This window comes from Trachypithecus francoisi, unplaced genomic scaffold (assembly GCF_009764315.1).
Source record: "Trachypithecus francoisi isolate TF-2019V2 unplaced genomic scaffold, Tfra_2.0 Contig01440, whole genome shotgun sequence".
Lineage (NCBI taxonomy): Eukaryota > Metazoa > Chordata > Mammalia > Primates > Cercopithecidae > Trachypithecus > Trachypithecus francoisi.
In genome coordinates, this window is record NW_022681431.1 from 27,319,213 (window position 1) to 27,331,736 (window position 12,524).

Here is a 12,524-nt window from a genome sequence, read left to right on the forward strand (position 1 = left end):
TGTAGAAATTTATACATCTAGATTCATGACTTCTGTCACAATCTATAAAATTCCATCCATTTGTTGTTTACCTAAGCAGTACACTAATTCAGTCATGAGTCGCTTAACACAAGGATACATTCTGAGAAATGCACTGTTAGGTGATTGTGTTATTGTGTGAACATCACAGAGTGTACTTACAAAATCCTAGATGGTATAGCCTAATACGTACCTAGGTTATATCCTATAACCTTATATATATAAGCCTGTACAGCATGTTATCATATGGAATACTGTAAGCAACTGTAACTGATTGGCTATTTATGTATTGAAACAGAAAAGGTCCTGTAAAAATATGATATAAAAGATAAAAAATGATATGTCTGTATAGGGCACTTACAATGAATGGAACTTGCAGGACTAGAAGTTGCTCTGGGTGAGTCAGTGAGTGGTGAGTGAATGTGCAGGCCTAGGACGTTATGAGTCCTACTATAAACTGTATAAACACTGTGCACTTAGGCTACATTAGATTTACTTAAAAATTTATTTCTTCAGTAATAAATTAACCTTACGTTTTACTATAACTTTTCAAATTGATAAACTTTTTAATTTTATAAAACTTTTTGACTTTTGTAATAACAGCTCAAAAACAAACACAGTATACAAATTTCTTTCTTTATATCTTTGTTGGCTTTTTTGTCTTAATTTTTTTTTCTTTTTAAACTTTTTTGTTAAAAGCTAAGACACAAACAAACACATTAGCCTTGGCCTATGCAGGGTCAAGACAACCAATATTACTGTCTTCCATCTCCACATCTTGTCCTGTGGGAGGTCTTCAGAAGTGATGATAGACCTTGAGCTGTCATCGGCCAGGATAACAATGCCACCTTCCGGATATGTCTTGAAGGACCTGCTTGAGGTTGTTTTACAGTTAACTTTTTTTTTTCTTTAAATAAGCAAAAGGAATACACTCTAAAATAGTGATAAAAAAAGGATAGTATAGGTCTGGCGTGGTGGCTCACTCCTGTAATCCCAGCACTTTGGGAGGCTAAGGTGGGTGGATCACCTGAGGTCAGGAGTTCAAAACTAGCCTAGTCAACATGGTGAAACCCTGTCTTTACTCTAAATAAATAAATAAATAAATAACTTAAAAAGTAGCTAGGTGTGGTGGCACATGCCTGTAATCCCAGCTACTCAGGAGTCTGAGGCAGGAGAATCCCTTGAGCCCGGGATGCGCAGGTTGCAGCGAGACGAGATCTCGACATTGCACTCCAGCCAGGGAGACAGAGTGAGACTCCACCTCAAAAAACAAACAAACAAACAAAACGATAGGATAGTAAACACATAAACCAAAACCAGTTATTATTATCATTATCATGTGTTTTGTACTGTACATAATTGTATGTGATGTACTTTCATATGACTGGCAGCACTGTAGGTTTAGATACTTCTGAAGCCATTCAGCCTCAGCTCCTGTTTACCCTGTGAGCTCTCAGTTTTATCATTTTTATTGGCAACAGGAGAGTCTTTCCTTGCTGTGAGCCTCAGTTGTGTATCAAATGTTTGTGTGTGTGATTTTTTTTTTTCAGCACTCCTCTATGCAAGGAATGGAAAGGGAAAATTGTTTTGCCAGCTCACTCTGCTAGATTGCCTAGGGGGCAGCATAGGTTTTAATTTACAAAATATTGTCTTTTTTTTTTTAACAATGAATAAAAAACCAAAAGTTGGGGTATGAAGGTGAGAATCATTCAAAGTCAAATCTATGTTCTATGTTTAGAAATAGCTAATCTGTGTTTTTTTCTGAACAAATCTATATTCTATGTTCAGAAAAAGCAGATCTGTGTTTTGTGGATACTCTCCTCACTGCAGGATTTGAAATGTGCCCTTCTTATGGATGTAAGAAGGGGTAGATGAAAAAGTTATTTATTTGCATCTATGTTCAGTGACCTTTGGACATCATTTTATTTATTAGTAGTTAGTCTTTTAAAGAGATAATACTAATTATAAAATGGCCCGATTTTCATTCATGAAGTTGGCAAGTTTTCTTAGTACTAACTTGAGGCATTCCTTTCAATTTTTTGTTTTTAGATCCATCTCAGAAGGCAGCACTGAGACATATGCCAGCCAGTAAGTAGGTTAGAAGATGTTTTTAAGATACATGTTGAAAATTAAGAATTTATTGATAATTTGCAATTTATTTCTAAATATTTTTGAACAATGTCAATTGGTAAAGCAATGCACTAGAATCCAGACTGCTAAGATACAGTCAAATTTAGTTTCTAACAAATTAGTCCTTTCTTTATTTAATAAATGTTTACTGGAAGTCTCTTCTAAGGAAACGAGGAATAAAATAGCTGATTCTAAAATGAGATAGGACATATATAATTAGTAAAGAAAAAGAATGTATAGGGCCTAGAAGTTACCCAGCTGGTGTTACAGAGCCATGTGCTTCATAACAATGTTTTGGTGAAGGAGAAACCACATGTATGGTGGTGGTTCCATAAGATTATAATGAAGGCGAAAATTCCTATAGCCTAGTGATGTTGTAGCCATCACAACATCAGACAGCAATGCATTACTCACTTGTTTGTGGTGATGCTGGTGTAAACAAACCTGTGCTTTGCAGAAGACTCTTTGTGGAGGTCATGTTTTACCCTCCTGTGTTGATAAATTTTTACATTAACTGTTACTCTGGAATTCATGGGAAGCATGGATTGGTGTCCTTATCCTATACATGTAAAGAATTAAGACTACTGTTTCTCTGTGTGATTTTTCCATCCAAATTCCTAAACCAGTTTAGGTGCTCAGGGTTCCCATGCCTCCTGGTGTTGATTTTTCGTCTCTACTTCTGAAGCAGTTTCCCTAATGCATCTCTGTGTCTAGTGGCCACAGCTTTTACTATCCCTGCCTTTCAGGGCTTCCAGGTTTAGAGAAGGAGGTCAGCTTCATCTTTCTAGGAAGTCTCAACTCTTGATAAGCTGATGTGGCTTATGAAACTGAATTATGTACCCCCCAAGTCATTCAGATTTAGTTTGTATTTACCTTTTGCATTTTCATTTCTCTCCCTCTAACTATCACTAGAAATGGCCTTTTTTCTCGTAAAGTTTTAGTAAATAGTATGTGTTGGTTTTGCACTAGTTCTCTATGTGTAGGATAGGAGGGGAAATTGCCATACCTCCCCATCAGCTCAGTCTTCTTGATATTAGTGTGGATTTTGAATCACAACCTATAGCAATGTATTTATCAATGGACAGACTCTGAAGGCCAGAATCAGGCATTTAAAATGAAGCATATATTCTGTGCTAGAAAGTGAAAAAGAGAAAAACAAATCTGTTTTCTTGTTCCTCTGCTTAGTTGAAGATTTGAAATTTATACTTTTTATGGACATTGCATATGAATAAAAACTTTACTTGTTTGCATATGCTAATTTAGTAGTCTTTTGAAATTATTCATCAGTGGTGATTCTTGGTATCAAATAATTAACACAGTTTATAAAATTATCCGACATTCATTGTGGAGGCACATTTTTGTTTAGTGGTAATGAGGAAGCATTATTTTTTTGCTTTCTTTTAGAACCAGATCAGAAAGCAGCGGTCAAGCTGATACTAGCAAGTAAGTGAATTAGGAGGCATTTTTTAAAGTAATAAGTATGTGTTAAAAATTGAGATGAACAAATTAATAATTAATTATGACTTGCTAACTATTAACTGAGTAGCCACAATTAGTAAAGTACTATACCTTAAAACAACCTATTTGCTGATCTAGCAACTTGTGAGTATTTGTTTAAATAAGACAATATCTTCTTTCCTGCAGTTTAGTTAATATGTGTTGGGAGTTTATTTTTGGGAAACAAAGGAAAACATTTTTGGTGAAATGTTTAAGGAGCTAATTCATAAAAAGGATCTTTTTGTATTCTTTTTCTTGGAGTACACGAAGGGGAAGTTTACTTTTTTATTTGGAAATGATACAACTAGAAACTAATATGTATGCTGATGAGTAACTGAGTGAATGCTCACATAGGTCACTTGGGAAGAATTTGTTGAAAATAAAAAAGCATCACAAAGAAACAAAAATTCCACATCTTTCATAGCCTCTCAGTATTACTAGGTCCCCCTCCATTTCCTGAAAGGTGGATGTCTTTTTATAATAATCTAATAAGTCTTTACTTCCCCACACTCAGCAATTGTGGGTTTTGGGTCCTTCTGCAGATACAAAATGCTTTGAAGTTTTTACTGCTTCCTCTCTGAGTTATAGTTTTTATATATATTTATAGGGGGCTGGTGTTACTCTTTCCAGGTTCCTCCAAGGCCACTGCTGTTCCCAAACACATCCAAATCCACAGGGCAAACTCTAAGCTGCACAACGAGGTTGTATGATTTCTTTTGTTCCAGAAGAAATTTACCTCTTCAATAAGAATGCCTGCATTTCTCATTTCTAATCTGTCTCATTCTTCTTCTTCCTTACAGTGACACTTTGGAGTCATGAGTTTGTCTTTAAAATGTTGATTTTTATCATCATGTCCATTCTTATTATTGTGACCAAGGGAGTTACCATATAGGGATCAGGCCCAGCAAGCCTCAAGGGACCTTTTTCTCTTACTGTATTCTGTCATCTCAGATAATAAAGCCCATGTCTATCTTGCTCAGCATTGTATAGCTAGCATGTAGCAGAGTGCTCGGCTTGTATTATAAGTGACCAATAAATATTTGTTGAAGGAATGAATGAATGATTACCTTTGATCTTCACACAGAGGCAACCAAACAAAAACACAACACAAAGGTACATAGAAAAATCTATATACATTTGTGCACATGCATGCACACACATCCATATTTCCATGATGATGCTGTCGCTTCCTCCAGTTCTTCTTTGCTCAATATATCATCTCTCAGCCTGAAACCCTGTTAACAAAATTCATCTCTCCCAGGGCTCTTTACCTCCATTCAGTGAGGGGTGATAGCAACACCCATAGGAAAATGTATGTTTCAATAGACATCGTTTAATTTGGAATGTTAAACCACTGGTCTAGCTTTCTGGCTTAGCATGCACCATCGAATCATTTTAGAATAACTATTAATTTGAATTTTGGTAACATCATTTGACATAGTGGTTGTGCTTGAGTGGTATAACATCCACCATGGTTTTCATGTCATTTATCTTTTGAGTAATCTTTAACTGGTGGGACGTCAGTGGAAAGGTTGTTGAGGCCAACGAAAGCAGAGAGGTGGAATGAATTCCAGTGAAGCAGGGTATTTCCCTGACCCCTTCAGGGGGCTCATGACAGGGGTGCCTCCTTTACTCAGCCCCCTCACTCCTTATCGGAGGGAGCGCGTGGGTGAATGAGGTGGGAACTGCTGGAGTGCAGGAGTGCTGGAACCAGCCGTCCATTTCAACCCTGGCTGGGCGGGATCAAACTCCACTCACTGGAACCCACTGCGTTCCACCACTGGGGAAGGAGCATGCAGGTGAGCAGGTGCAGGAGCCAGAGCCAGCACTTTTGGGCGCCGGCAGGAGCGAACTCTGTGCAGGCCCTGCAGCGGCATCCATACGGGGTGCCTGTGACTCCCAAAACCCCAGGGGCGTGTTACAGTGCTCTTTTAGCTTAGAGGGCTTAAGTGTTGACAGCTCAGTAGGCCCTCTGCCTTTTCGAGTGAGGCGGCTGCTCTCTGCCAGTAAGGGCAAAGGATCAGTGTGACAGCCTTTTGAATCCGCACTTGTGGCTCCCAAACTCTTGTTGCATGAATGAATTGAAAGATGATAAATATGAGGAATTTTATTGAATAATGAAAGTGGCTCTCAGCGGGAAGGGGAGCTGAAAAGGGAATGGACAGGAAATCTTCCCCTCAAGTCCAACCACCTCGGGCTGGACTCTTCTCTGACGTTATGCCATCAAGCTGTCCCTCTGAGACAGCTTCTCTAGACAGAGAGAAGTCTAGCCGCTTCTCTCTGACATCCAGCTGTAGTCCCCGACAAGACATCCAGCTGCCTCTCCTCTCTGCCAACTGAGTCTGGGGTCTTTATAGGCCCAGAATGGGCGGAGTGGGCCATGGGTGGTTTAGGAAAAGGCAACATTTGAGAAGGAAAACAGGGATAGAAGTTCTCTCTTTGGGCTGTGGTTTCAGGCTTTTAAGCTTGAGGGGTGGCACTTTCGCCAGAGACTCACCCTTTTCTGTCTAGAATTTCTCTGCCATCTCTTCCCATCACCAGTATGGGTCACATTAGTACCACCCTAGTGTGATTATTTTAAATGTCTAAATTCTTTCAATATTTCCAGTCTTTTCCTAAGCAATCCAGAAGAATCTGACAATTTATCAGCAAACTCTAAACATTACTCTCCCATATTATTCTCATGTGGCTTTTAGCTTCTTCCGGGTTTTTACCTACAGAATCCTACCCTCCATTATTATTATTATTATCATTTTTATATTAAATTAATACCTGCTAGGATCTTAAAACATGTTTATCAGTTGCTTTGCTCTCACTATTTATTGTTGAATCACTGATTTTTCATTATGGGCTTAGTTTCCTTTTTTCTCAAGGACAACCCTTTTAGTTTCAGTTTAGAGATTCTGTATTATCAATATTTTGTGTTAAATGCCTGAACATGCTTTTTCTATTCTACACTCAATTTTGAATGATAGCTCAAATGGTTTCTCCTAGCTGAGAAGGACTTTTCTGCAAGTGTCTTATAATATTCTGTTGTTGTAATGTGCCATGTACTGTCATTGATGAGACCTTAGTTGTCAGTATCATTATTTATTCCCCTCTCAATGAATGTGTTTTTTTCTAGGTGGCTTCTAAGATTTCCTTTTTTTCTTGAATGTTTTGTTATTTTATGATATGTTCTGATAGAGTTCGTTATTATTTATCCAGCTCTGGATTGAATATAGTACTTAGATATCAGGACTCAGGTCATTAAATGTAAAAAATCAATTCAGTCATTATGTCTTCAATTATTGACTCTTTCACATTCTTTCTCTTTTCTCCGTTAGAAATGATTGTATTGAGGAGGGTCTTCTCATTTTAACCTCCATGTTTCTTTCCTTTTTTTTTTTTTTTTTTGAGGCAGAGTCTTGCTCTGTTGCCCAGGCTGGAATGCAGTGGTGCGATCTCAGCTCACAGCAACCTCCATCTCCTGGGTTCGAGCAATTCCCTGCCTCAGCCTCCCGAGTGACTGGGATTCCAGGCACCTGCCACCACGCCTGGCTAATTTTATATTTTTAGTAGAGACAGGGTTTCACCATCTTGGCCAGGCTGGTCTTGAACTCCTGACCTCATGATCCACTCACCTCGGCCTCCCAAAGTACTGTGAATACAGGCATGAGCCACCGCGCCCGGCCTTAACTGGGGTCTTCATGTGTTACGCCTTTCTACCTCTCTATCTGACATTGTTTCACTTCCTTATATCAGTTTCCAAATCCTCCATTTTCTTAATAGCTATTTTTTTTGCCTCATTCCTGTCTTGATTTGTGTGGAGATCCTAAATACTTCTATTTTGAAGATTTTTATATTATCTGTTGATCTTGATGTGTGAATTTTTGTTTTGCAATTTAGACTGATAAGTCCACCCTCAAGGGCAGTGATTGTTCTCATGGAAATTCTGCATGCCCTGAGTTGTAGAGGCGTGCATTGGGAGGATGAGAGTATTTCACGTTTGCTTCTCCTGGGGCATGAATGTCGTAATGTTTTCCATGCTTGCTCTTTCAGATTTGCAGGTAGTGGAACTGAGCAGTTGAGATCTGCATTGCATGGTACAGGCCTGTGATTCCTGCATCTCTAGATAATCCTTTTCTTTTCACTTGGCTGAGAAAATTTGCTAGTTGTGCTCTGAAGTGCAGTGGTCATAGCTTTTACTATTTTCATTAAAGACTACCAGGCTTGGAAAACAGCTCCATTCCAGCTTTCTAACACGTCAAGATCCATGCCCTCAACTCCTTCCAAGCTAGTGTTAATGAAAACCACATCTTTTAGGGTGTAAGTAATTCAGCTTTAGCTCTTGTTTTCCCTCTGAGCTTCTAATTTCTTTATTTTGTTTAAATGATAGAAGGAAAACACTTTGTGACTGTCAGTCTTAGTTATTTATATGTTTTTGTTTTCTTCAGCTTTTCTCTATGTATCTAATAGAAAGGATAAGTTTTCCTATTAGTCCAGTCTGCCAAACTGGTCAGAAGTAAATGTAAGTTTTAATTTACAAACTGCTGCAATTTGTGTATTAACAAATACAAAACTAACTTGGAGGCTGAAGGACAGGTTTAGATATTTACAGTTAAATTTGTATTAACTTCAAAGTAATTTGAAAAACCTCTGCTATCTTGATACTCTTCTCTACTAGAGAATTTACATTTTGTACCAAAAGTTGCATTTGGTGTTTGAGTAAAAAAGAATGCTATTTATTTGCATGCCCCAAATATTTAAATAATTAGTTTTGGTGCTGTAAAATGGCCTGCTTTTCATTCTCAAAGTAGGCAAGCTTTTAGTATTAACTTTTAGATAGTGTTTTAAATTTATTTTTTAACAATATTTAATAGATATTGTTTTTAATTTATTTTTAGATCCAAGTCAGAAGATAGTACCCAAGCATATACTAGCAGGTAAGCAAGATAGAAAGTGTTACTTATAAATAAGTATGCTGAAAATTCAGAATGAAAAAGTTGATAATTCACAAATAATTGCACAACATTTTTTGAGCAGCCACAATTGATAAAGTCTACGCCAAACCCAACTTATTAATATTTCCCATTCTAGAACGAGCATTAAATTCCATTAATCTTTTTTCTTCAATTGACTAAATTTTTGTTGGCTACCTACTCTTATGGTACATAAGAAATAAGTTAGTGGAATTTAATGAGACAAATATTTATAATTACTTTGTGAAACTAAATCATAAGCTGAACATTTTGCATCCTTTATTCTGCGATACACAAAGGGGAAATAGTACTTTTTCAGGTTGCATTTACACCCACAAAAACTCAATGTGAACAACTGAGTGAATGATTATTTCCACTTAGGAAGAGTTTAGGAGACAGTATTACAAACACACTAAAATTCTACGTTTCCCACAGACCCTCAATGTCCCACACCTGTGTTGACAAGGGTTCTCTGAACTTGTTTAGAGAAGCTTTTCGTTTCCTCCACCCCACAGTTGTGGCTTTGTGATCCTTCTGAAGTTATCAAATCTATACTGCTATGTTCGTCATGGTTTCTCCATTGTAGAGTTTTCATTTTCTTGTACTGCCTAGTATTTTTCCTTAAAGTGACCTCTTTGAGTTACATTCAACCCACTGCTATTCCAAAATATCCTTTATACACATAGATTAAATTTTCTAGGCTACACCACAACATTATTTAGTTTCTATTTTCCCCATGAAGGCACCCCATCCATTAGGAAAGCGACAGTATTTCTGTCTCCTTTATTCTTTCTGTTGTTCTTGGATGTCTGCTAGCATAAGCACCCTTTTACAGACATCAGTTACTTTCTCTAAGTTATGTTTGGTCTCCATTCTCTGTCACTGTCTCCAGGGGAGTTGTGATAGAGTGCTCAAACACTGCAATTCTCCCAATCTTCTGCTCACCTGGAAGCATTGCTCTCCTTTTAGGCTCTGAAATCACTTGATGGTCATGTCTATGTTTATTTTCCTTACCTATTTATAGGTAGCATCTTGTAGGGTTAATGCTCAACAAATACTTGCTTAACGAATGAGTGGTTACTCTTGAAGTTCACATATGCACATATAATTCTTAGTGGTGTAACTACTCTAATTGTCCCCTTACATGATCTCTCCTCATAAAATATGCCATAATCATATCATAATCATCCTCTTTAAAAGGAATCAATTCAACTAGATTGAGGGATAGACAAGGGCATCATCTATAGGATAATATACACTGGATTTGGGGAGTATAATTTGGAATGTTAACCCGTTATTCTAACTTTCTGTTTAGCATACTCAGAAAGGTATTCTGTGATTATTCTTTCATTTAAACTTAGTAGGCTAAGCAGACATAATTGCTGTCCTTTACTGTTGTAGCATTTACTGTATTTTCTTGTATTTCTGTTCCTTTTACATTTATATTTTTAGTACTTTTGTTGCCATTGGTAAGCCAGTGGGAGATGTTGGTAGAGCCAATTCCTTGGGTAAACACAGTGAAACAATATATACATTTTTTAAAGCCAGAAATCTAATGGGTGTATATGTCAGTAGACTCATATGTCTATAAATACAAATCTTTTTATTGGTTTGGGAGATAACTAATTATATTAAATAAGAATGTTTCATGGTCAGAGTTGTAGGAAAAATCAACACTAAGTTTTGAAGATATCAAAGAGCAAAGGTAAGGAAAGGATGGGAGAAGTGAATTATATATTATCACTGAAGACTCTCAATCATATTGTTTTATCTTCTCTGTGAATTAATCTTGATTAATTTGTCTTTGGTTCATTATTTTTCTCTCCCATTCTTTTAGTTGGGGGATCAGAAATAAGGAATCTGTGGATATAAAAATGGAAAAGACCAGATGTGGTGGCTCACATGACAAAATGCTATAATCCCAGCATTTTGGGAAGCCAAGGTGGGAGGATTGCTTGAGGTCAGGAGTTCAAGACCAGCCTGGGCAGCAAACTGAAATCCTGTTTCTACAAAGAAATAGAAAAAAATGGCTAGGCATGTTGGTGCATGCTTGTAGCCTTAGATATTTGGGAGGTTGAGGCAGGAGGACATTTGAGCCCCCACGAGGTTGAGGCTGTGGTAAGCCACAATCATATTCCTGCCCTCTAACCTGGGTGACAAAGTGAAACTCCATCTCTAAAAAAAGAAAATGGAAAAGAGGTAGAAATTTGGCAAATACTTCTTTTTTAGTACAACTTTGAAGGGAAAGAGGAAGAAATTGCCATAGCAAATAAATACAACATAACTTTGACAGGTTGTATTATAACAACCTAAAAATGTTATTTCCTTATTTACTTAGATCCAAATCACAGGAAAGTACCCAAACACAAAGCAGTAGGTAAGTATATTAGAAGGTGTTTCTTAAAAATGAATACATGTATGAAATTAGAATACACAATTAATTCCTAAGTATGGATTGGGTAGATGAATTGGTTAAAGTACTGCACCAGTAAATAACCTATCTTTCTTTTATTCTTTTTTTTTTTTTTGACAGAGTCTTGCTCTGTTGACCAGGCTGGAGTGCAATGGTGCGATCTCAGCTCACTGCAACCTCTGCCTCCCATGTTCAAGTGATTCTCCTGCCTCAGCCTCCTGAGTAGCTGGGATTACAAGCTTGTGCCACCATGCCCACCTAATTTTTGTATTTTTAGTAGAGACGGGGTTTCGCCATGTTGGCCAGGCTGGTCTTGAACTCCTAACCTCAGGTGATCTGCCCCCACTCAGCCTCCCAAAGTGCTTGGATTACAGGCGTGAGCCATCATGTCCAGCCTAAATGACCTATGTTCAATGACCAATCTTTACTAATCCAGTTACTAATGAGTATTTAAATAACTTAGTTTCTTTTTGTTGTTGTTGTTTTCAGTTTAGTAAAGTTCTCTTAAGTTTATTGAGAACTTGCTGTTGTTGATAGACTAGAATTAAAGAGTTGTACCTAATAAGATGGAAGATCTGTAAATTTGTTTATAAAACAAATCTGTAATTGGGACCATTTTATTCATTAGGCAGCATAGGCTACACTGCCTCAGGTTTATGAATTTCCAAAGACCAAAAGGCCAAAATACTGTCACACACACACGCACGCACACACACACACACACACACAATAATTGGCTGCAAGGTATGAAAAAAGGAAAATTAATGTGAACTTAAATTTCCAAAATATGTAAAGACATTAACTTGTTAAATTCATAAACATTTCATTTTATATGAAATAATTTTAATTCTTTCATTTGCAAGTACTTCTGATTAAATGTGATGGTTCCTCAGAAATCAAAGAAAAGCACAAAGTAAATAAGTGGCTCATGGTCAAATAATTTCACAGGCAAAATTGTAAACATCCTTTCAATAATTCTTTTTTTGGTGCCACATGAATTTTCCACTTGGCAGTACCCCAGCTGCTTGTACAGTGGGAGGGAGTTTGCTGTCAGTACTTCGAGCACGTGTTTTTTGTTCTCTTCCACAGTAACTAGTGGTTCCTTCAGAAGGCAACGGATAACATCGAGAGTCTCGCTAAGAAATGAAAATTCTGTCTTTCCTTCCATGGTCACAGCTGAAAGAAACAATAAATTGAGTGTGGATCAATTTGCATGCCAGCGTGTTCATTTCTTTTTCTTCCCTTTCCTTTATGCCCGGCGACTGCAGTTTTGCAGCTGCAGGGCCCTTAATTGAAAACAGTCCTCCAAACTCATCTCAGCTGTCCCCATCCCCACCTGACACCGCAGGAGCTCTTCCCCATTGTCTTCTCTGCAGCTCTTCCACGACTCCTGCCCCTGTGCCCCCCGCCCCATGCCAGCCCCTTTGTTGTACTGCCTGGGGCCCCAGATACAACACCTACTCAGTCTTACTCAGGACGGAATCTGGGCAGTGTACCGTGTTCCT

General features: G+C 37.7%; 1 protein-coding gene across 13 annotated transcripts in view; it reads left to right on the forward strand.

Moving 5' to 3' along the window:
• The window catches only part of ADAM32 (ADAM metallopeptidase domain 32), a 174,478-nt gene extending 162,245 nt beyond the window's left edge, over positions 1-12,233 (forward strand). The window contains exons 21-26 of one of the 13 annotated variants that reach the window (XM_033231726.1): positions 2,068-2,106; positions 3,553-3,591; positions 7,846-7,953; positions 8,532-8,570; positions 10,945-10,983; positions 12,109-12,231. In XM_033231726.1, the coding sequence (XP_033087617.1) occupies positions 2,068-2,106; positions 3,553-3,591; positions 7,846-7,953; positions 8,532-8,570; positions 10,945-10,983; positions 12,109-12,115 (271 nt within the window). In that variant the 3' untranslated portion in view covers positions 12,116-12,231. Of the gene's footprint in view, positions 1-2,067; positions 2,115-3,552; positions 3,592-7,845; positions 7,954-8,531; positions 8,571-10,944; positions 10,984-12,108 lie in introns of those variants that run through there. The other 12 variants (XR_004441834.1, XM_033231735.1, XM_033231771.1 and 9 more) reach the window with 12 other exon arrangements.
• The last annotated feature ends 291 nt before the right edge of the window (positions 12,234-12,524 follow it).